This window comes from Lepidochelys kempii, chromosome 1 (assembly GCF_965140285.1).
Source record: "Lepidochelys kempii isolate rLepKem1 chromosome 1, rLepKem1.hap1, whole genome shotgun sequence".
NCBI classification, from domain to species: Eukaryota; Metazoa; Chordata; order Testudines; family Cheloniidae; genus Lepidochelys; species Lepidochelys kempii.
In genome coordinates, this window is record NC_136380.1 from 198,287,458 (window position 1) to 198,312,352 (window position 24,895).

The 24,895-nt window shown below is 43.8% G+C and overlaps 1 protein-coding gene across 4 annotated transcripts in view; it reads right to left on the bottom strand.

Annotated features, from left to right (window-relative positions):
• Positions 1–10,311: 10,311 nt before the first annotated feature.
• LNP1 (leukemia NUP98 fusion partner 1) overlaps positions 10,312–24,895 on the bottom strand; it is a 42,711-nt gene continuing 28,127 nt past the window's right edge. For 3 of the 4 annotated variants that reach the window (XM_073307740.2, XM_073307731.2, XM_073307722.2), the window contains exons 6-7: positions 13,083–13,175; positions 10,312–10,684 (exon numbers count right to left, since the gene is read on the bottom strand). In XM_073307740.2, the coding sequence (XP_073163841.1) occupies positions 10,586–10,684; positions 13,083–13,175 (192 nt within the window). In that variant the 3' untranslated portion in view covers positions 10,312–10,585. Of the gene's footprint in view, positions 10,685–13,082; positions 13,176–21,856; positions 23,828–24,895 lie in introns of those variants that run through there. The other variant, XM_073307750.2, reaches the window with a different exon arrangement.

Consider the following 24,895-nt stretch of genomic DNA (forward strand, 5'->3'; position numbering starts at 1 on the left):
TAAAAGTCCTCTTTCTACAACAAACCTGGATCGATTAGAAGAGCTGAGAGGCGGTGGGTTGCTCCGTGCCGCCGTCCAAGCTCTCTGGAGGCTTTCATCTGCTTCCTGTTCGGTCTGGAACTGTTCCCTTGATGCTGGAGACATCAGTTCCTCATGGGATTGTGGACCTAGGCTTGGTCCCTCTGGAAGCGATATAGGGGATGGAGCTGTTTCTGTTGACTGTGAACCGCTCTCCGCTGGTGCACTATGTTGGGATTCAGGCTCCGGCTGAGCCTCTTGTGTAGGGTTATCGGCTGCTGCCAGTTCAGGTTCGGTGGGGCCCTCTGGTGTTGAGGTTGCAAGTACTGGATTCAGTGCTGACACGGGGTCTGGTGTTGGTTGTTCGGCTGGTTCCGGTTCTGGGACTGGTTCCGTCTGGGTCTCTGGGACTGGATCCACTACTGCTGTTGCAGACATTGGCCTGGGGTCCAGGTCCATCACCTCTGACTGGGTCCTGATAGAAGTTTCCGGAACAGAGCTAGGCCTCACGGCTTGTTTAGCCTGGTTGCGGGTGACCATTCCCACCCTCTTGGCCTGCTTCACATGATTGGCCAAGTCTTCCCCCAACAGCATGGGGATGGGATAATCATCATAGACTGCAAAAGTCCACATTCCTGACCAGCCCTTGTACTGGACAGGCAACTTGGCTGTAGGCAAATTGAAAGAGTTGGACTTGAAGGGTTGAATCGTCACTTGGATCTCTGGGTTGATTAAATTGGGGTCCACTAAGGAAGCATGGATAGCTGACACTTGTGCTCCGGTGTCCCTCCACGCGGTGACCTTCTTCCCACCCACACTCACAGTTTCCCTCCGCTCCAAGGGTATCTGGGAGGTATCTGGGCCTGTGGACCTCTGGTGTGATTCCGGTGCAATGAACTGTAATCTGTTGGGGTTCTTGGGGCAGTTGGCCTTTACATGCCCCAGCTCGTTACACTTAAAACATCGTCCAGCTGACGGGTCACTGGGGCGAGGAGGGTTGCTGGAGAACGGGGTGGTGGGACGATAAGGGGTCTGGAGGGTTCTTTGGGAGGTAGGTGGGGCTTTGGGCGGCCCCCGGTAATAGGGTGTGGTCTGGGGTGGTCCCTTCTGGTCTCCGCTCCAACTGCGACCAGTTTTCTTCTTCTCTGCCACCTCCACCCATCTGGCTCCAATCTCTCCTGCCTCAATTACAGTTTTGGGTTTCCCATCTAGGATGTATCTTTCTATTTCCTCAGGAACACCCTCTAAGAATTGTTCCATTTGCATTAGGAAGGGCAAATTTACTGGAGATTCAACACTTGCTCCTGATATCCAGGCATCCCAATGTTTTACAATGTGGTAGGCATGTCGGGTAAATGACATGTCTGGTTTCCACCTTAGGGCTCTGAACCTCCGACGAGACTGCTCGGGTGTTATCCCCATTCTGACTCTCGCCTTGGATTTAAACAGTTCATACTTGTTCATGTGTTCTTTAGGCATTTCAGCTGCCACCTCAGCTAAGGGTCCACTGAGCTGCGGCCTCAGCTCTACCATGTATTGGTCAGTAGAGATGTTGTACCCAAGGCAGGCCCTTTCGAAGTTTTCTAAGAAGGCCTCAGTATCATCACCTGCCTTGTAGGTGGGGAACTTTCTGGGATGGGAAGTGGTACCTGGAGAAGGATTGCTAGGGTTTGTTGGTATATTCTGCTGGGCCTTTATCCTCTCCATCTCCTCCACATGCTTCCTCTCTTTTTCCTTCTCCTCCTCCACATGCTTCCTTGCCTCCATTTCCCTCTTGTGGGCAGCCTCTTGGTGTTGTTCTGCCTCCCTTTCTTGTTCCTTCTTCAGCTGCATGAGTTCTATCTGTCTTTCATGTTCCCTTTGTTTTTCCTCAGCCTGAAATTTGGCTAATTCCAGCTGTAGTCGAGCTGAGGATTTGGCCATTCTAACCTCTCTGTTTTTAACTAACTTTACACCCGAGGTTTAGAAATAAACAAACAAAACTTGGCTGTAAAATTTTGCTGTGCTGGAATAGAATACCTATTCTCTGATAGTGATTGTCAGCCTACAGAAAAAGACAATTCCCTTGTCTCTGCTCTGGGCCCAAATTAAAGCAAAAACCCTCCAACTACTTGGAAACCTGCTTACCCAGCCCAAAGAAGAAAAAAAATTTCTTTTCAAACCTGTGCTCCTTGTAAAACAAAAAAAAAATCAAAATCCTAAAAAAAAACCCTGCCACTTTTGTCTCCAGGCAAATGGGTAGAGCACACACCCCCTATTTACTTTTAGGAAGAAAAGAAAAAAAAAAAAACCTCTGGGTTGGAAGACTGTGAATTTCCCTGCAGGAGTTAAGTACCCTGCCTCCAGGCAAAGAAAACCTGCAATTCACAAGATAATCCCCTTTTGTCTCTGCTTGGCCACAAAGCAGAGAGAAACCAAGCTGCTTTCAGTTTCAAAGCTGCCTTCTGGACTTCCTAAAAATTCCTTTTTAAAATCTGTATTTCTAGTTCAAAAAATCTCAACTGGATCTCAAAATGATTTCAGGTTAATCCCACCACTGTGCCACCATGTCAAGGTTCCTCCCCCACTCTGAACTCTAGGGTACAGATGTGGGGACCTGCATGAAAAACCTCCTAAGCTTATCTTTACCAGCTTAGGTCAAAACTTCCCCAAGGTACAAAATATTACCCCCATTATCCTTGGAATGGCCGCTACCACCACCAAACTAATACTGGTTACTGGGGAAGAGCTGTTTGGACGCGTCCTTCCCCCCAAAATACTTCCCAAAACCTTGCACCCCACTTCCTGGACAAGGTTTGGTAAAAAGCCTCACCAATTTGCCTAGGTGACTACAGACCCAGACCCTTGGATCTTAAGAACAATGAACAATCCTCCCAACACTTGCACCCCCCCCTTTCCTGGGAAATGTTGGATAAAAAGCCTCACCAATTTGCATAGGTGACCACAAACCCAAACCCTTGGATCTGAGAACAATGAAAAAGCATTCAGTGTTTTACAAGAAGACTTTTAATAAAAAATAGAAGTAAATAGAAATAAAGAAATCCCCCCTGTAAAATCAGGATGGTATATATCTTACAGGGTAATTAGATTCAAAAACATAGAGAACCCCTCTAGGCAAAACCTTAAGTTACAAAAAAGATACACAGACAGAAATAGTTATTCTATTCAGCACAATTCTTTTCTCAGCCATTTAAAGAAATCATAATCTAACACATACCTAGCTAGATTACTTACTAAAAGTTCTAAGACTCCATTCCTGTTCTGTCCCCGGCCAAGACGACTACAGACAGACACACAAACCCTTTGTTTCTCTCCCTCCTCCCAGCTTTTGAAAGTATCTTGTCTCCTCATTGGTCATTTTGGTCAGGTGCCAGCGAGGTTACCTTTAGCTTCTTAACCCTTTACAGGTGAGAGGAGCTTTCCCCTGGCCAGGCGGGATTTCAAAGGGGTTTACCCTTCCCTTTATATTTATGACAGAGGGCTTTAAACTAGGTTCACAGGGGGCAGGTGACCAAAGCCCACACGTAAGTCAAGAACGTGGAGACCTGGGAGGTTTGAAATTTGCAGGGAGCATGGGCTGTTCTAGCAGGGATAAAGGAGAGACAAGACAGAACTGGGTGGGGAGGAAGTAGAATCAAATCAGTATCTTAGATGTCTGTATACTAATGCAAGAAGTCTGGGGAATAAGCAGGAAGAACCCAAAATGCTAGTAAATAAACAAAACCATGACATAGTTGGCATCACAGAGACATGGTGGGATAATACACGACTGGAATATTGGTATAGACAGGTACAGCTTGCTCAGGAAGGGCAGACAGAAAAAGGGAGGAGGTGTTGCCTTATATATTAAAAATATATAATTGGACTGAGGTTGAGATAGAAATAGGAGACAGACTTGTTGAAAGTCTCTGGGTAAGGATAAAAGGGGTAAAAAACAAGGGTGATATCCTGGTAGGAGTCTACTACAGACCACCTAACCAGAAAGAAGAGGTGGATGAGGCTTTTTTAAAAACAGCTAACAAAATCACCCAGAGCACAGGACTTGGTGGTGATGGGGGACTTCAACTACCCAGACATCTGTTGGGAAAATAACACAGCAGGGCACAGATTATCCAACAACTTCTTGGAAGGTATTGGAGACAATTTTTTATTTCAGAAGGTGGAGACGGCTACTAGGGGAGAGGCTGTTCTAGACTTGATTTTGACAAATAGAGAGGAACTGGCTGAGAATTTGAAATTAGAAGGCAGCTTGAGTGAAAGTGATCATGAAATGAAAGAGTTCATGATTCTAAGGAATGGTAGTAGGGAGAATAGCAAAATAAAGACAATGGATTTCAAGAAGGCAGACCTTAGCAAACTCAGGGTGCTGGTAGGTAAGATCCCATGGGAGGCAAGTCTAAGGGGAAAAACAATAAAAGACAGTTGGCAGTTTTTCAAAGAGACATTATTAAGGGCACAAGAGGAAACTATCCCACTGCATAGGAAAGATAGGAAGTATGGCAAGAGACCACCCTATCTTAACCAGGAGATCTTCAATGATCTAAAAATCAAAAAAGAGTCCTAGAAAAAGTGGAAACTAGGTCAAATTACAAAGGATGAATATAAACAAATAACACAAGTATGTAGAGACAAAATTAGAAAGGCCAAGGCACAAAACGAGATCAAACTAGCTAGAGACATAAAGGGTAACCAAAAAAAAGAAACATTCTACAAATACATTAGAAGCAAGAGGAAGACCAAGAACAGGGTGGGCCCATTACTCAATGGTTTGGCGGTGGGAGAGGCAGGGAGGGAGAGAATAATAACAGAAAATGTGGAAATGGCAGAGGTGCTTAACGACTTCTCTGTTTCGGTTTTCACCAAGAAGGTTAGTAGTGACTGGACATCTAACATAGTGAATGCCAGTAAAAATGAGGTAGGATCAGAAGAGGCTAAAATAGGGAAAGAACAAGTTAAGAATTACTTGGACAAATCAGATGTCTTCAAGTCAGCAGGCCCTGATGAAATGCATCCTAGAATACTAGAGGAGATATCTGTGTCATTAGCAATTATTTTTGAAAAGTCATGGAAGACGGGAGAGATTCCAGAAGACTAGAAAAGGGCGAATATAGTGCCCATCTATAAAAAGGGAAATAAGGACAACCCAGGGAATTACAGACCAGTCAGCTTAACTTCTGTACCCAGAAAGATAATGGAGCAAATAATTAAGCAATCAATTTGCAAACATCTAGAAGATAATAAAGTGATAAGTAACAGTCAGCATGGATTTATCAAAAACAAATCATGTCAAACCAACCTGATATTTTTCTTTGACAGGGTAACAAGCCTTGTGGATAGGGGAGAAGTGGTAGACGTGGTATATCTTGACTTTAGAAATGCTTTTGATACTGTCTCGAATGACTGTGTCATACACAAACTAGGGAAATGCAACCTAGATGCAGCTACTATAAGGTGGGTGCAAAACTGGTTGGAAAACCATTCCAAGAGAGTAGTTATCAGTGGTTCACAGTCATGCTGGAAGGTTAACCTCGCAGGGATCATTTCTGGGTCCGGTTCTGTTCTTCATCAATGGTTTAGATAATGGCATACTGAGTACACTTATAAAGTCTGCGGACGATACCAAGCTGGAAGGGGTTGCAAGTGCTTTGGAGGATAGGATTAAAATTCAAAATGATCTGGACAAACTGGAGAAATGGTCTGAAGTAAATAGGATGAAATTCAATAAGGAAAAATGCAAAGTACTCCACTTAGGAAGGACCAATCAGTTGCACACATACAAAATGGGAAATGACTGCCTAGGAAGTAGTACTGCAGAAAGGGATCTGGGGGTCACAGTGAACCACAAGCTAAATATGAGTCAACAGTGTAACGCTGTTGGAAGAAAAAGCAAACACCATTCTGGGATGTATTAGCAGGAATGTTGTAAGCAAAACACAAGAAGTAATTCTTCCACTGTACTCTACACTGATTAGACCTCAGCTGGAGTATTGTGTCCAGTTCTGGGCACCGCATTTCAGGAAAGATGTGGGCAAATTGGAAAGAGTCCAGAGAAGAGCAACAAAAATTATTAAAGGTCTAGAAAACCTGACTTATGAGGGAATATTGTTTAGTCTGGAAAAGAAAAAGAACTGAGAGGGGACATGATAACAGTTTTCAAGTATGTAAAAGGTTGTTACAAGGAGGAGGAAGAAAAATTGTTTTTCTTAACCTCTGAGGATAGGACAAGAAGCAATGGGCTTAAATTGCAGCCAGGGAGATTTAGGTTGGACATTAGGAAAAAATTCTTAACTGTCAGGGTGGTTAAGCACTGGTTAAGCATTGAAATAAATTGCCTAGGGAGGTTGCGGAATCCCCATCATTGGAGACTTTTAAGAACAGGTTAGAAAAACACCTGTCAGGGATGGTCTAGATAATTAGTCCTGCTACAAGTACAGGGCACTGGACTAGATGACCTGTCGAGGTCCCTTCCAAGTCTATGATTCTATGATTCCAGGCAAGCCTCTTCCTCTCGGAGGCTCCTGTACTCTCCCATCTTACTCCATAATATGGTCCCTGAAAGCAGGGCCCTGTTTCCCATCACACTTCAAACAAGACTCCAGGCTCAGTCCCACTTCAACTTCCTCCCAACCAAAACAGGGCTGGTGTTTGCAACAGATTATCTCCTGAAAGCAGGCCAGTCTATCCAAGTCTCAGTTTATTCTGCAACAGTGAGTCAGTGCTAACTCACTTCACTCTTTCTTTTCCAGAATTAAAGTCACTGCTCACAGGGTCGGTATGTTAGGCACACTGCCAGCATATTACTGTCCACCTCTCCACACAGTTCCTTCTCTCTACTATATACCCCCCTTTGCAAATTTAGTTGTTTTAGCATTTCCCTCTGTCTCTGTGTTAGTATGTATCAACACTGATTCATGTACACAGGTATACATGTACACAGGGATACATAGAAAAATACTGTATTAGGTAACTCAAATACAGGGAAAAAGAAAAGGAGGACTTGTGGCACCTTAGAGACTAACCAATTTATTTGAGCATAAGCTTTTGTGAGCTACAGCTCACTTCATCCGATGTACTCCTTTTCTTTTTGCGAATACAGACTAACACAGCTGCTAATCTGAAACCTGTCAAATACAGGGGTATAAGCAGCAGTTTAAGAACACAGCGCGATAGGAAAATAGGAGGAATGGTAGGAACTATGGTGGGACCATGTTTTGAAGTGAGAAAATTAGGGGAATAGGGGAAACAGGACTGTTCAGGGAAATATGGAGGCAATTGGACTAGTAGTGCAAGTGTGTGGGGTCCCAGCAGGCAAAGCAGAGAAGGGGCCTGAGAGATGTCTGAGGTATCTTATCTATCTATTTCATTGTTGACACCTGTTCCATATGAATAGTTGTCAATGTAGATACTTATTAAGAAAATTGAGAAATCCCTGCTCCCTCCCCCCCAAAAAAACGAAGCAAAAAACATTAATTAACTATAAGTTAATGTGGCTAGGTTGCATATCCCACCAATGCTCACTGTAAAAAGGAAATAAGCAGTGTAGTTATTCACTTTGTCTACAGTCCACTCACACTGTGACCCGCTACTATAGATGGATGCACCTGCTCAGTGACACAACTTGGGTAAAAAATGGAGATAATTTCTTTCTTAAAGGAAAGGGGACAGACCAACTTTTTGGGAACTACTGCTTCTGAAGTTGCATTTCTGCATCTAAGGACAAAATTGGGTTTTCTACATCTAACAATATAAAAGAAAGATATTTCTTTACTGGGAGAAAAATTTATATCGCCATACTACAGAGAAGAATGAACTTCATTGCCTTATGACATCACCAATGATAAAACAGTGCAGCTGATGCAACACCCTATGACCTTTATCACTGGTGCTATAACAGCCTAGGTTTTTCAGCATGTCTTCTGGTTAACAAAGTTTGGTGATGGAATTTTAAGCCTTGCAATGCCCTGGAATAACAGGTATGACTAGTGCTCATTTTACAGATTGTCTAAATAGGCCCAGAGAGGTGAAATGGCCAGACCAAAGTCATTCAGCTGGTAAGTGGCAGAGCTAGGAATAAAAGCCATGACTCCTGATGCTCAGTCCCCACTCCAACTCCCGGGTAACACTTCTTCTGTAAACTATCTGAAATAAGTAAAGATGCACTATCAAATTTATTCCATCATTTTTGTTTTATTTTGATTTCCACTTTGCTAATTTCTTTTTAAAATTATGTCTTTTAAGAAAGTTAACTGTATTATATATCCATTTGCTTCTATTTATTGCTTAAGAGATTTGGTACTTTATCTGACAGAAAAAAATCTTAGCATAGACCCCAATCCTGCAAACAATTACTCACTGGAACTACTCAAGGTAGTAAAGTTAAGCATGTGTGCAAGAGTTTGCAGAATCAAGGTTCTAATGTGCAGTGTAACTTAATTTTCCGAGATTTTCTCTGAAATATATTAACGGTGACAGACTAAGCAAGGGAGGGGAAGTTCACTCTCATATTCTCATTAATGGAGTTGTTTTGAAAGTATGAAGAGCTTTTCTGATTTTCAACTATTATATTTTTAGAGAACAACAACAAAAAATAGCCTGTTGTGTTTAGTTCTTAAGAGAGGATATTGTGACCAGAAAACATGAGCAATGAAATTTTTCTGTGAATGATGGTGGAGTGAAATCAGAGTTCTAAATGTCCATCTACCTGACTGATAAGAGAAGAAGAACTGTGACCCTCTCACACAAATCATGGATAGATCTACTAAGCAACAGATACTCAACTTAGATCGTCAGGTAGGAAAATGTTCTTCTTTTTTAAAGGTGTTGCTAAGGCAGATGGCTTTAAGAAACAACTGCTTCTGAAGATGTACAATAGAACCCCTATTTTATCAACAAATTGGGGACTGAAGAGTTCATAAAATCAAAATGTTTATAAAACTGAACATCTCAAGATTACAAAAAGTATGGTGCTTAAGTTGCAGTGTGGTGCATGCCTTGCTTTCTTCTTGTCCTTCAAACCATGGCAAAGTGATGTCTAATGCACTGAGGGCATGGGAATTTGAAGGAATGTTGACTTATTCTTCATTAACATAACTTTTGTTTTGTGGGTTTTTTTTCTTTCTGGAAAAATTGTTCATATAACTGACTGTTCAAATGATTGGTGTTCATAAAATTGAGGTTCTTCTGTATTTGTTGAAGAAAACTTGCTATTTGAAAAATAAATATTCCCTATTCTCAGTAAGATACCTCTAGGATCAGACACCATTTCTGCACCCTTTGAAAGATTCTTTCAGAGTAGAGACCAAATGTGCAATGACCCTGGGACAAGATGTATACTATCAGTCTCCTCATGATGTTCTGCCCTGTGTCAAGGAACAATCTTCCCAGAAGGCCTCACATAGAGAGTACATTAAACAACATGGAAAATAGGGCTGATTCTTGGGGAATGCAATATTTCAAATCTATCAGTGATGATATGGAAGAATTTGGCCTATGGGATTTGATGTATGGCTTGGGAATTCCTTTCCATAATGATTTAGTGACTAGAGAATATAGATGGAGGGCAGTTCTAGACATACCAGCAATATCCCATACTGACCAACTCAGTATATGCTGCAATCCCTAAGCAACAGGCCAAATTCTGCCCCGCAACCTGTGCTGCTCACATCCACACCAGTGAGACTCCTGCATGCACATTCAAGGGCATAATTTGACTTTATGGGATACATGAGATGAGAGTCAGCCTTAGATTTGTATTGCATATGATTATAGTTACAATAATTTCCTGCCCTTTCTCATTTTGTATCACTACATCTGCCATAATTTAAACACTGCTAGTGGAATTATATTCTGTTGATATATCTTCTTGAAGTGTCTTCTGCATAAGCAAGTTTTTTTTAAATCGGTCCTTCAACTGGCCCAGAGCACTATGATCTGATCGACCAACTAGTCAACTGATTTTCATAATAGCCATGGGAACCTAGAACCCCAAAAATGAATAGGATTAATATACTGATATTGAAAAGAATAATGTGGGGAAAGTTTAGAGAAAAATGGAAGATTACAGCATCACTGCTCCTGCTTTCATTGTAATATCTGTCAATCCAGAGTCTCTCAGTGGCACTGTAATAAATGTTTAACTTCATCCCAGTGTGTCACTTAATTCTCTCAATATGGATTAAAGAGTTCCCCCATTGTATAATAATCATATCATCCAGCCATTTAACAAAAATGAGTTAAATTCACCATTAAATTTATTTCTTTTTGTAGCAAATGTGTGATTTTTATTTACAGTTGTCTGTACAATTATAAAAACAAATATTTTTTTTCACTCTTTTCCCACAAACATTCTCATGTTGCAGTGGCATGCACAGGCAGAATGTGTTAGTTGGTTTTCATTTAAGTCATTTTTGATCTTTAAAGTTGATTTCTAACATTAAAAAAAGCTATACTTGTTATAACTACCTTGTACCCTGTGATCTAAGGCATGACAATTCTTTTTTGTTTTTTCTTCTCTAAGTGAAATGGAGCTTTGAATGAGTCCTCTGTGGAGTCCTTCTGAGCTCCCTTTTCATCCTGGTTGATGAAGGTCTAAAATAGAGTTTGACATGAGCACATGGATGCGACAAGTTGGGCAGGTTGGTTTCTTTAGCAGCCACTTTTCAATACACTGTTGGAGGAAAAGAATATGGGAAAGAGAAAGTTAGCAATCGAAACTTGTTGCACTGACGCTCAACTACCAGGATTTTTGAGAGGGATGATTGGTAAATTCCCATACATGACCAAAGCTTTGATCTAACCGTTTTTTTAAAATGCAGCATAAAAACCCATGTATTCAGTGAATCACAGAAAATAAAGCTGGAAGGGACCTCAAGAGTTTATCAAGTCCAGCCCCCTGCAATGACGCAGGACCAACTAAACCTAGACCATCCCTGACAGGTGTTTGTCCAACCTGTTCTTAAAAACCTCCAGTGATGGGGATTCCACAATCTCTTTTGGAAGCCTATTCCAGGGCTTAACTATCCTTATAGTTAGAAAGTTTTTCCTAATATCTAATATCTATCTCTTTTGTGGCAGATTAAGTCCTACCTTTAGTGGACATGGAGAACAATTTATCACTGTCCTCTTTACAACAACCCTTAACATATTTGAAGACTGCTGTCAGGATCCCCCCTCTGTTTTCTTTTCTCAAAACTAAACATGCCCAGTTTTTTTAACCTTCCCGCAGAAGTGAGGTTTTTGAAATCTTTTAACATTTTTCTGGTTTTCCTCTGGATTCTCTTCAGTTTATGCACATCTTTCCTAAAGTGTGACAGAGAGACTTGGACACAATACTCCAGCTGAGGCCTCACCAGTGCCTAGTAGAATGAGACAATTATTTTCCATATCTTACATATGACGCCTGTCAGTACACCCCAGAATGATATTAGCCTCTTTTGCAACTGCATCACATTGTTGACCCATGTTCAATTTTATATCTGCTATAACCCCCAACAGTACTATCACCTATCCAGTTATTCCCCATTTTGTAGTTGTGCGTTTGATTTTTCCTTCCTAAGTGTAGTACTTTACACTTAATTTTGTTGAATTTTGTCTCCTTGATTTCAGACCAATTCTCCAATTTCTCAAGATCATTTTGAATTCTAATCCTGTCCTCCAAAGTGTATGCAACTCCTCCCAACCTGATGTCATTTCGCAAATTTTATAAGCATATTATCCACTCCATTATCCAAGTCATTCACGAAAATATTGAATAGTATTGGACCAAGGACTCACCCCTGTGGGACCCTACTAGATACACCCTCCCTGCTTGACAGTGAACCATCAATAACTACCCTTTGTTATTACAACCAGTTGTTCACCCACCTTATAGTAATTTAATCTAGACCACATTTCCACAGTTTGGTTATGAGAATGTCAAGTGGGATTGTGTCAAAAGCATTATGAAAATCAAGATATATTTTGGCTACTGCTTCCCCCCATCCACTAGGCCAGTAACCCTATCAAAGAAAGAAATTAGGTTTGTTTGGCATGATTATGTTATCCTCTAGGTATTTACAAATGGTTTGTTTAATATTTTTTTCCAGTATCTTCCCAGGTATCGAAGTTATACTGACTGGTCTGTAATTCCCCAGGTCCCCTTCTCTGGTCCTCCATGATCTCACCCATCCTCCATGAGTTCCTCCATGAATGCAGTTATTGGACTCAATTCTGCTTTCATTTAAATGACTTCAATAAGATCAGGATCAGACCCAATTTTAATTTTTCAGGAGTATAAGATCTCTAGCTCTCTCTCGCTCTTTATTTAGTTAGTTAGTTAGTTAATTTAGTGCTAGATTGACAGTTCTTGAGACTAAGGTCCTATGTTTATCCACAGAAGAGGTATAATATAAGCAGCAGTATCAAGCTTCCCAGCCATTATGCCTAAAACATCACCTTGGGAGATCATTTCTAGGGACATGATACATTTTCTATGGCTAATTTGATCCTTGGTCACTTTGCTGAGAGTGCTAATAAGGGTGCCATTTATGCTACTGGTTGTTGCCATGTGATCAGCTGTCCACTGAAGATTGTACCAAACCCACCAAACTCTTTCACACCAAGCATCCAACATTTATAGCAATGCTTGGCCACTTCTGTCCTGGGAGAGATTTGAACTAGAGCCTAGAAGTTAAACCCTCTTATCCCTATCCCAGTACCAATTCCGCTGAGACCTCCGGATTCCATTCTTTTGCTATAATTATTTTTCAACCAATTGATATCAGGAACAAATACACACTGGATACAGAGGTTCTGATCTGGTCCTGCATTAGGGCAATTTTTGTCTCATTCCTCTAGTACAAAGCTGTCATGGAGGCAGCTTAGCTGGGCACTGAGGAATTCATCCAGTGTAGGAGGAGCATCAAGTAGTGCAGCAGCTTCTACACCCCCACCCACCATCTCAATCACCAGTAAAAGGGGCTCAGTCAAAGTCTAGTTGCTGTTGTGGAAGGTCATATATGGAATCCTTCCTCTTCCAAGTAACTATCACTGACAGGGAATAGGGCCCCTTGAGTTTCTTGCAGTACCTCTTTGTGAAAGCTGTGCATGCAGTGAAGTTCCACTATACAGCCAGTCTCGAGATCATCATGACAAATAACACACGGATCCGAATCTTCATCCTTCAAAGGAACATAAATTACTGTCAGTCATAGGATGACTCCAACCCAGAACTACTTGTGGTTGAGTAACTGGACTGTATTGGATAAGTTAGCAGACCAAAGAGTGGCTTTACATATGATGTTTACTTACCTTACAGCTGAGATCTGAGTTCTATTGACCTGGGATTTAATTGATCCCATGCATAAAGAAATCTATTAATTTAAATGGCCAGGTCCTCAACTACAGATGAGTAGCACTTGTCACAGCTGGGGAGAGGGACACAAAGATCCCCTTTGCACACCACCCCAATCCTGCGGCTGCCCTTAATTGGGCTGGTTCCCTCCTGCCCATTGTAGAAACCATTAACGGCTGCTCTCTGCTATCCCAGGATCTCCATATGAGAGAGCCTCCAGGGAGCAGATCTATCAGGTTTAAGGCCATCATGGCAGCCCTTTTACTGGCATTCTGCGCATCCAGGGAGCCCAGAATATCAGCTGAGATTTGCTGTATAGATCTGTGAGCAGATTTATCTCCTAAGGACCAAATTCTGTGCTTAGGACCCAGCCTGAATAACTTGGCGAGGCATTGGTGAAGTGTATGAGTGAAGGACATCCAGGAATCCTTCCCTGGGGGCTGCAGAGCAGAAGCAGAGCTTCTCTTTGATTCATACCTTCAGCACCATGAGTAGAATAAACTCAGTTAGCTTAGGATCCCCCATGCTATGTGGGAAGGACTGGAGGGTCTCCATAGCCTTGCTGCTGAGTACAACTGTCATACATCCCTCACCTGTGTCTTTTCTCCAAGTTCTTGTCTACACTGGGAAAATGCATCATGTTAGAAAATATGGGTTTCAGAGTAGCAGCCGTGTTAGTCTGTATTCGCAAAAAGAACAGGAGTACTTTTGGCACCTTATAGACTAACCAATTTATTTGAGCATAAGCTTTCATGAGCTATTGTTTCATGTTCTCTATGTATATAAATCTCCCCGCTGTATTTTCCACTGAATGCATCTAATGAAGTGAGCTGTAGCTCACGAAAGCTTATGCTCAATTAAATTGGTTAGTCTCTAAGGTGCCAGAAGTACTCCTTTTCTTGTTAGAAAATACGTTAACTAACCAAATTTAAACATCATGATGTTAAGCACAATCGTGCCATTAGCATGGACAAGGACAGTCATGTTTGAAAACATATTAGCTGGTTGTGGATAAAGCTATGGTCCACCCTTTACAACTTCTTCCTGGCTATTTGCTGCACGGCGGTGGAGACAAGACACTGCTGAGGGAAGCTGTATTTGCCTACCGCTCAGGAGGGGTCATACTGGGCTTATGATTGGTGACCTGGATTCAGAGAGATCTTCCTTGCAGGAAGAGTGGAGTCTGGCCCATCAGTTCCACAGAGTGGGTACATCCTCCTATAGACTAGCAAAGGAAGGTCTGTGAGAAGGAAAAGAGCCAGATGGACTGTGTTATGCTAGGTCACACTTTTGGTCTGGTTCTTGTTTGCCTAAAGTCACTATATACCACTCCGGCAGTGTCAGTGTTTAATTTGTGCCAGGGCTTGCCAGGGCTGAGCCTCAGCACCTCTTGGGCAGTTCACAGCCCCGGCACCTCTGGGCTTGTGGCGTCAGTTATGAAAGTAAAAAAATTGCCTTAGCCCCAGCGCCTAATTGCTTGAGCGCTGGCACCTCTTTTGTTACAAATTAAGCACTGGGAAGTGTTAAAAGGCCTTAAAGTGGGTGTAAATAACCAAAGCAGTGTAAAGCAGCCTTACCATAAATGAAAATCAGATCCTTGGTGATGTGTGCTGCGATGAGTGAGTTTACTCCCTCATTCATTTAAATAGAGGGTAAGCTGGAGCTGCCTCAGGGCTTGTCTACACTTACCGGGGGATTGACACACGGCGATCGATACATTGGTGGTCAATTTAGTGGATCTAGTGAAAAGACCTGCTAAATCAAGCGCAGATTGCTCTCCCGTTGACTCCTGTACTCCACCTGAACAAGAAGCGCAAGGGGAGACAACAGGAGAGCAACTCCCTCCACATAGCTTACCCTGTGGTAAGTCGATCTAAGTACGTCGACTTCAGCTACGTTATTCACCTACGTTATTAGCTGAATTTGTGTGACCTAGCCCTGGTCTACACTAGGACTTTAGGTCGAATTTAGCAACGTTAAATCGATTTAAACCTGCACCCGTCCACACAGTGAAGCCCTTTATTTCGACTTAAAGGGCTCTTAAAATCGATTTCCTTACTCCACCCCTGACAAGTGGATTAGCGCTTAAATCGACGTTCCCAGCTCGAATTTGGGGTACTGTGGACACAATTCGATGCTATTGGCCTCCGGGAGCTATCCCAGAGTGCTCCATTCTGACCGCTCTGGACAGCACTCTCAACTCAGATGCACTGGCCAGGTAGACAGGAAAAGAACCGCAAACTTTTGAATCTCATTTCCTGTTTGGCCAGCGTGGCAAGCTGCAGGTGACCATGCAGAGCTCAGCAGCACAGGTGACCATGATGGAGTCCCAGAATCGCAAAAGAGCTCCAGCATGGACCGAACGGGAGGTACGGGATCTGATCGCTGTTTGGGGAGAGGAATCCGTGCTATCAGAACTCCGTTCCAGTTTTCGAAATGCCAAAACCTTTGTGAAAATCTCCCAGGGCATGAAGGACAGAGGCCATAACAGGGACCCGAAGCAGTGCCGCGTGAAACTGAAGGAGCTGAGGCAAGCCTACCAGAAAACCAGAGAGGCGAACAGCCGCTCTGGGTCAGAGCCCCAAACATGCCGCTTCTATGATGAGCTGCATGCCATTTTAGGGGGTTCAGCCACCACTACCCCAGCCGTGTTGTTTGACTCCTTCAATGGAGATGGAGGCAATACGGAAGCAGGTTTTGGGACGAAGAAGATGATGATGAGGAGGAGGTTGTAGATAGCTCACAGCAAGCAAGCGGAGAAACCGGTTTTCCCGACAGCCAGGAACTGTTTCTCACCCTAGACCTGGAGCCAGTACCCCCCGAACCCACCCAAGGCTGCCTCCTGGACCCAGCAGGCAGAGAAGGGACCTCTGGTGAGTGTACCTTTTAAAATGCTATACATGGTTTAAAAGCAAGCATGTGAAAGGATTACTTTGCCCTGGCATTTGCGGTTCTCCTAGATGTAGTCCTAAAGCCTTTGCAAAAGGTTTCTGGGGAGGGCAGCCTTATTTCGTCCTTCATGGTAGGACACTTTATCACTCCAGGCCAGTAACACATACTCGGGAATCACTGTAGAACAAAGCATTGCAGTGTATGTTTGCTGGCATTCAACCAAAATCCGTTCTTTCTCTCTCTGTGTTATCCTCAGGAGAGTGAGATATAATTCATGGTCACCTGGTTGAAATAGAGTGCTTTTCTTCAGGGACACTCAGTATAGCCCATTCCTGCTGGGCTGTTTGCCTGTGGCTGAACAGAAATGTTCGCCGCTGTTAGCCACAGGGACGGGGGAAGGTTGAGGGGGTAGTCACGCGGTGGGAGGAGGCAAAATGCGACCTTGTAACGAAAGCACATGTGCTATGTATGTAATGTTAACAGCAAGGTTTACCCTGAAAGAGTGTAGCCACTGTTTTATAAAATGTGTCTTTTTAAATACCGCTGTCCCTTTTTTTTTCTCCACCAGCTGCATGTGTTTCAATGATCACAGGATCTTCTCCTTCCCAGAGGCTAGTGAAGCTTAGAAAGAAAAAAAAACGCACTCGCGATGAAATGTTCTCCGAGCTCATGCTGTCCTCCCACACTGACAGAGCACAGACGAATGCGTGGAGGCAAATAATGTCAGAGTGCAGGAAAGCACAAAATGACCGGGAGGAGAGGTGGAGGGCTGAAGAGAGTAAGTGGAGGGCTGAAGAGAGTAAGTGGCAGGCTGAAGACAGGGCTGAAGCTCAAATGTGGCGGCAGCGTGATGAGAGGAGGCAGGATTCAATGCTGAGGCTGCTGCAGGACCAAACCAGAATGATCCAGTGTATGGTTGAGCTGCAGCAAAGGCAGCTGGAGCACAGACTGCCACTGCTGCCCCTCTGTAACCAACCGCCCTCCTCCCCAAGTTCCATAGCCTCCACACCCAGACGCCCAAGAACGCGGTGGGGGGGCCTCCGGCCAACCAGCCACTCCACCACAGAGGATTGCCCAAAAAAAAGAAGGCTGTCATTCAATAAATTTTAAAGTTGTAAACTTTTAAAGTGCTGTGCTTAAAGTGCTGTGTGGCATTTTCCTTCACTCCTCCACCACCCCTCCTGGGATACCTTGGTAGTCATCTCCCTATTTGTGTGATGAATGAATAACGAATGCATGACTGTGAAGCAGCAATGACTTTATTGCCTCTGCAAGCGGTGATTAAAGGGAGGAGGGGAGGGTGGTTAGCTTACAGGAAAGTAGAGTGAACCAAGGGGCGGGGGGTTTCATCAAGGAGAAACAAAGAGAACTTTCACACTGTAGCCTGGCCAGTCATGAAACTGGTTTTCAAAGCTTCTCTGATGCGTACCGCGCCCTCCTGTGCTCTTCTAACCGCCCTGGTGTCTGGCTGCGCGTAACCAGCAGCTAGGCGATTTGCCTCAGCCTCCCACCCCGCCATAAACGTCTCCCCCTTACTCTCACAGATATTGTGGAGCACACAGCAAGCAGTAATAACAGTGGGAATATTGGTTTCGCTGAGGTCTAAGCGAGTCAGTAAACTGCGCCAGCGTGCCTTTAAACGTCCAAATGCACATTCTCCCACCATTCTGCACTTGCTCAGCCTGTAGTTGAACAGCTCCTGACCACTGTCCAGGCTGCCTGTGTACGGCTTCATGAGCCATGGCATTAAGGGGTAGGCTGGGTCCCCAAGGATACATATAGGCATTTCAACGTCCCCAACAGTTATTTTCTGGTCTGGGAATAAAGTCCCTTCCTGCAGCTTTTGAAACAGACCAGAGTTCCTGAAGATGCGAGCGTCATGCACCTTTCCCGGCCATCCCACGTTGATGTTGGTGAAACGTCCCTTGTGATCCACCAGAGCTTGCAGCACTATCGAAAAGTACCCCTTGCGGTTTATGTACTCGCCGGCTTGGTGCTCTGGTGCCAAGATAGGGATATGGGTTCCGTCTATAGCCCCACCACAGTTAGGGAATCCCATTGCAGCAAAGCCATCCACTATGACCTGCACATTTCCCAGGGTCACTACCCTTGATATCAGCAGATCTTTGATTGCGTGAGCTACTTGCATCACAGCAGCCCCCACAGTAGATTTGCCCACTCCAAATTGATTCCCAACTGACCGGTAGCTGTCTGGCGTTGCAAGCTTCCACAGGGCTATCGCCACTCGCTTCTCAACTGTGAGGGCTGCTCTCATCCTGGTATTCATGCGCTTCAGGGCAGGGGAAAGCAAGTCACAAAGTTCCATGAAAGTGCCCTTACGCATGCGAAAGTTTTGCAGCCACTGGGAATCGTCCCAGACCTGCAACACTATGCGGTCCCACCAGTCTGTGCTTGTTTCCCGAGCCCAGAATCGGCGTTCCACAGCATGAACCTGCCCCATTAGCACCATGATGCATGCATTGGCAGGGCCCATGCTTTCAGAGAAATCTGTGTCCATGTCCTGATCACTCACGGGACCGCGCTGACGTTGCCTCCTCGCCTGGTATTGCGTTGCCATGTTCTGGTGCTGCATATACTGCTGGATAATGCGTGTGGTGGTTGATGTGCTCCTAATTGCCAAAATGAGCTGAGCGGCCTCCATGCTTGCCTTGGTATGGCGTCCGCACAGAAAAAAGGCCCGGAACGATTGTCTGCCGTTGCTCTGACGGAGGGAGGGGCGACTGACGACACGGCTTACAGGGTTGGCTTCAGGGAGCTAAAATCAACAAAGGGTGTGCCTGTACATCAAGGAGTATTTCAGGCAGGACTGCACGGAGGGTTCCAATAAGAAATGGTGCACCAAAGTTATCGTTGTTATTGGAACAAGGAGGTTAGCCTGGCCTCTGATTGATACATGGCTAGATTAACCTCGCTGCGCCTTCTCTGTGACTGACTGCAGTGTGATCTAGACAGGGGAGGAGGAAAATGAGTACAAAACAAATCTGGTCTATTTCTTGTTCTGACCCACTCCATCTATCCTTTACATCTTTGGCTGGCAGCAGACGGTGCAGAAGGACTGCATGCCATCCACATCTCATGGCTGCTTGGCAGAAGATGGTACAGTACGACTGCTAGCCATCTTCATCTCTTGCCTGCCTGGCATAAGATGGTACAATACGACTGCTAGCAATCCTCATCTCTTGCCTGCCTGGCAGGACTAAAGAGAATGACCGGGTCAAGACACTCCAAATTTAGTCCCTGCGCCCATGTCTGCCCAGGCGCTCCCAGCCGACGTGGCCAGGAGCACCTCGGACATGACGAGGACGACTACCAGTCGTATTGCACCGTCTGCTGCCAGAAGGCAATGGGTTGCTGCTACTGTGCAGCAAAGCCGTACTGCGTCTGCCAGCACCCAGGAGACATAGGGTGACGGTTACCTGAGCGGGCTCCATGCTTGCCGTGGTATGGCGTCTGCACAGGTAACTCAGGAAAAAAGGCGCGAAATGATTGTCTGCCCTTGCTTTCACGGGGGGAGGGAGGGTGGGAACGGGGTCCTGACGATATGTACCCAGAACCACCCGCGACAATGTTTTAGCCCCATCAGGCATTGGGATATCAACCCAGAATTCCAATGGGCAGCGGAGACTGCGGGAACTGTGGGATAGCTACCCACAGTGCAACGCTCCGGAAGTCGACGCTTGCCTCGGTACTGTGGAAGCGCTCCGCCGAGTTAATGCACTTAATGCACTTAGAGCATTTTCTGTGGGGACACACACACTCGAATATATAAAACCGATTTCAAAAAAACCGACTTCTATAAATTCGACCTAATTTCGTAGTGTAGACATACCCTTAGATCAATCTCCCCCCGTAGTATACACAAGGCCACAATATTAAAGAAAGGGAACTGATTCTCTGTGAAGGTTCCCTGATTCTTGGAATTCACTTCTCAGCTTAGTCCACCCAACCCTGGATGTGTTATTCTTCTGGACATGCTACAAGACCTCTCTGTTTTCCAGGGCTTTGGTGGATGATGGGATAATTGCATATCCTGTGATTATGACTGGTTTTCTTAGTGGATAATTTTAGACAGTCTATATGAATATATCTAGAGACTGTATGCAATGTGTGGGCATTGAGAGCACCCAGGCCTGGCATGGGCGTCCATCAGTATCATTTCATACATCTGAGAACAAATGCAAAATGTATTCATTTGTATGTTTGCATATTTAATATTAACTTTTTCTTTTACTCTGTTTATTTCATATTCTATTTTTACGTATATAGTGGCTCTGAGTTGTTTGGTTTTGATTTTCTGTTACCAATTTCCCCCTTTTTCTTAGAATGTGTTGCTAGTATATAAATAAATGCATCAATGGTTTCATGCTGTCCTTGTCAGCTGTTACATTTAATTATAGACATATGTAGCTGAACTTTGATCCATCCTCAAAATCATGCTTTGATTAAACAATACATCAGAAGCATCAGGGTATTTTTACTGTGCTGTGACGCTGAACATTCACAAACCTAAAAGCGTGGGTAGTGACACTGTAACCTTGTTTGATAGTCTTCTTGTTACGGATGGAAAATCATCTTTGATAGTTCTCTTGATAATCATCTTGTTACGGATGGATCCTGCTATTGAGATGCCTATTACAGAAGAATTTATCTGTGTACCCCTGGATTCACTTCCCAGAGGAGAGTATACAAGTCAGTCTCAGGTGTCAGGAAACACAGCAGAGGAAATTATTTTAATAGACATAACCTATCCCCAGTGAGCCAGGGGAGGTGTAGTGTACTGGCTTTAAAATGTGCATAGACAAATGTGTGATGTCACCCTTCAGTCACTGCCCCACAGAGAAGCTAAAACACCTACTCCTGCAGCTAGCTAGTTCTTCATTAGCTTCAGTAATAGAGGCCTTTGCTTTAAAATTAGCTCAGTTCATCGATGTCAGTTGGTTATGAGTATTTTGAGGGAACACGACTTGTTTTTTTCCAGATCAGCTTCCAACATCTACTTCAATTTGCAATTCATAATTAAGCTTTGGGTAAGACCCCGGCCTACAGGCCTTTAACCTTTTTTTCTGATTGTTTGTTTAGTCAAAGACAAATGGCAAGACATTGGTTTGGAAGAAAAAGCTGTTTTGAAGAATTTTAATCAGCCACTGGTCTCATGCTCCTGGAGGGAAGTTTCTTGCAGGTGCCAAATAGAGCTGGCCCTGTCACATTAACATGGTTGGGAAACAGGGGGGCCTGCAACCCAGAGAGCCAGTCTAAGAGCGGCTGAACTGCAGGTTTCTACCCCTGAGAGAGGTAAAGCCTGCCACCTGAGGGGTACACTCAACAGGGACTGCAAAGGGGTCCAAATCATAGCTCACCCAGTAGCTGTGACAGTGTCTATCCTAAATTCTTGTGTAATATAATTTTTAAATTTTAGTTAAAGAAAATTGCATCAGCATGGCGGTTTTGTATGACAGAAGGACTGTGTGAAATTCCAGTTTGAACCTGAAAGGAACCCACTAATGACAACTATAAATGAGCACATCTTTAGTTCTTTCATTTGTGTTTATTAATTTTATAACATTTGATACAAAGGAAAAACATTTAACAGACACTAACTACAGGTCAATAACCTTTTTTATACTCCCAAACAAAAAGGGAATTAAGATGGAGCTAAGTTTTTGAAAAGCTTTACAGACAACCTAAACTTTTAAAGTTTGGAAATTCAAAATTAAGGCTCTACTTTGCTTTAAAGTGACAAGATTTTTGCTAATCATGGAAAAATCAGTTAGGACAACCAACATTTTTTTTACTCTTCCCTGTAGTGTCATTATCTTTCATCTTCCCTAATAGTATTACCCAGTCCCTGTTTTCTATAGGCAAGACCTAGGGAAGCCTTTCCCATAATGGGGAGCGTTACATAAGAACATAAGAATGGCCATACTGGGTCAGACCAAAGGTCCATCTAACCTTGTATCCTGTCTTGTGACAGTGGTCAATGCCAGGTGCCCCAGAGGGAATGAACAGAACAGGTAATCATCAAGTGATCCAACCCATTGCCCATTCCCAGCTTCTGGCAAACAGAGAATAGGGACACCATCCCTGACCATCCTGGCTAATAGCCATTGATGGACCTATCCTCCATGAACTTATCTAGTTCTTTTTTTTTCCTCTGCTGAGGGAAGTCCCATCACCTGGGCAGATTTTTCCTGCGCCCAGAAGGAAATCTTGTCCATATTTGGTGGGACTTTCCCCTGAGTACAGGGAAACTTCACACCTTGGGAGATGGGGCTTCTCTAGGCCCTGCTTACAAAAGGCAGACCAGAAGCCCAGCTCCCTTCATTTGGCAAAGACACTAATCGTGGAAGGGGAACAAGTGGTAAGGGTAAAGTGCTGCTACCCTTCTGCTGAACATTCCTGCTTTGTTGGACTGTGGGAGCAGTGTTCTCTCTTGGCAACCTCCCTGAAGAACACAGACTGGTGAGGGATAGTTGGGAAGGCCATCTGTCTGGTTTTATTGGGGAATTCTTTGGATTACAGGGGTATAAGAGAGGTAAAGTCAGAAATGAGACAACAAGGGTTCACAGGAAGTGTGGAGTGGGTAAGTGAGATAGTAAATGGGGCGGGGGGGACCAGCACAAGAGAGATTGAGGTAGATAGGGGGTGAGGCATGGGAGGTAGAAGTGGGAGGGCACATTAGTTCACGGGTGCGGAAATTGACATTGGGGGAATGGTGGGGAGAGATGAGGTGGAGGGTAACACGGAGGGATAGTAAAGGGTAAGGAAATGTGGTGGGATGAAGCAATGAAGTATAACAGGGAGGGAAGGGGTGGCAGCAAGCCTGGATTTAAACAGAGCCAGTGATATATTCTTCAATAAATGTTTTGGGGGTGGTTAAAGAAATAAATGTTTCATTTACAAGACAAACCAAACCAACTGTCAGAGCTATGCGACGCTTGGCAGTTTGTGTGACATTTTTCTTTCTCAAACCTCTTGATAAGGCTGGGCTCAGTTTCCAATTTTTAACAAAAATTGAAACGAAGTGGGTTACACGTGATTTTGCAAGGCTCTGCAACCTGTGTGCATTCTCCTTTAAATGAGCATGTCCACTGCTGTGCTAAATCTAAATCTGACTGAAATCCAGATTAAAATGATGCAGGGCTCACTTAAACCTTGATCCAGCTAGGCACCCACTCTCCTTAAAGTGTCATGCTTCTAACGGAGAAAGTAAAAAGAGGACAATAGAAACACAGCTTCAAAGGTATCACTGTAATCATTTTATTTTAAAAATTAGGGTTTACTTTACTTCAGCTAACTGGCCTCTTCCTTCTAGTCAACACAAAATGACAAAACTCACTTTACTCTTTCAGTAAATGGCTCCAAAACACTGTAACCTTTTATGCAGAAATCTCTCTTTTTAATTTCTGCTTAGGATGGAAGCTATTTGCTTTGTTTTCCAGCAGGAATCTCTGGTCTTTCTTCTTCCTTCTGCTCTTTCTTTGGCTCCCTCTTCCCTCCCTCTCTCTTGTGAGATCTGCTCTTGGACATGCACAGCCTTGCTCTCCTCTCCTGCATGCCCTCAGGTTGCTGAAAGGAAAATAGAATGGAGAAAATTAGAAACAAATCCCTGAAAGAGTGACAAAAACTCATAATTTATTTAATCAAAAAGATATTATAAAAATTCTGGTCACCTACCTGTGACTGTCTCAAACTCATGGCCCCAGAGTAGTCACCCTAAAACCCAGCAGGGTGCAACATGTGTTCCCCTATAACTTTGGTATGCTGCACACTTACAGGCTGGGATCACCCATCTGAAGGGCCATGAGGGAGGAGGAGCCCTGGGATTTCACACCAGCCTCTGTCTTGCTACTCTCTCACTTGATCCAGGTTGTAATGAAGCCTCCACATTCCTTGATGATGTTCTCTGTTGGTTCTGAAGACCTCCCCAGACACAGGTGTTGAAGGTGTTAATAAGTTGTCATCAATGCAACTTTCAAGAGGGAAGCGATACATTAAGAATGAGGTTGAATAGGATTACCTCTTTCCCATGTATCTTTCCTGTGTTGCACTGTAAAGGATGGATTGAATGCCACCTCAAGGACTTTTATAGTGTTCAGAGAAATAGGAATTCTCATGGCTAAACCTGAAATCCAAGTTCAAGTGCACTCTCAAATTCTCTCTCATATTTTGACAGGTTTCAGAGTAGCAGCCGTGTTAGTCTGTATCCGCAAAAAGAAAAGGAGTACTTGTGGCACCTTAGAGACTAACCAATTTATTTGAGCATGAGCTTTCGTGACCTACAGCTCACTTCATCGGATGCATGCAATGGAAAATACAGTGGGGAGATTTTATATACACAGAGAACATGAAACAATGGGTGTTACCATACACACTGTAAGGAGAGTGATCAGGTAAGGTGAGCTATTACCAGCAGGAGAGAAAAAAAACCTTTTGTAGTGATAATCAAGGTGGGCCATTTCTAGCAGTTGACAAGAAGGTGAGAGTAATGGGGGCGGGGCGGGGGGGAGGGAATAAGCATGGGGAAATAGTTTTACTTTGTGTAATGACCCATCCACTCCCAGTTTTTATTCAAGCCTAATATAATGGTGTCCAGTTTGCAAATTAATTCCAATTCAGCAGTGTCTCATTTGAGTC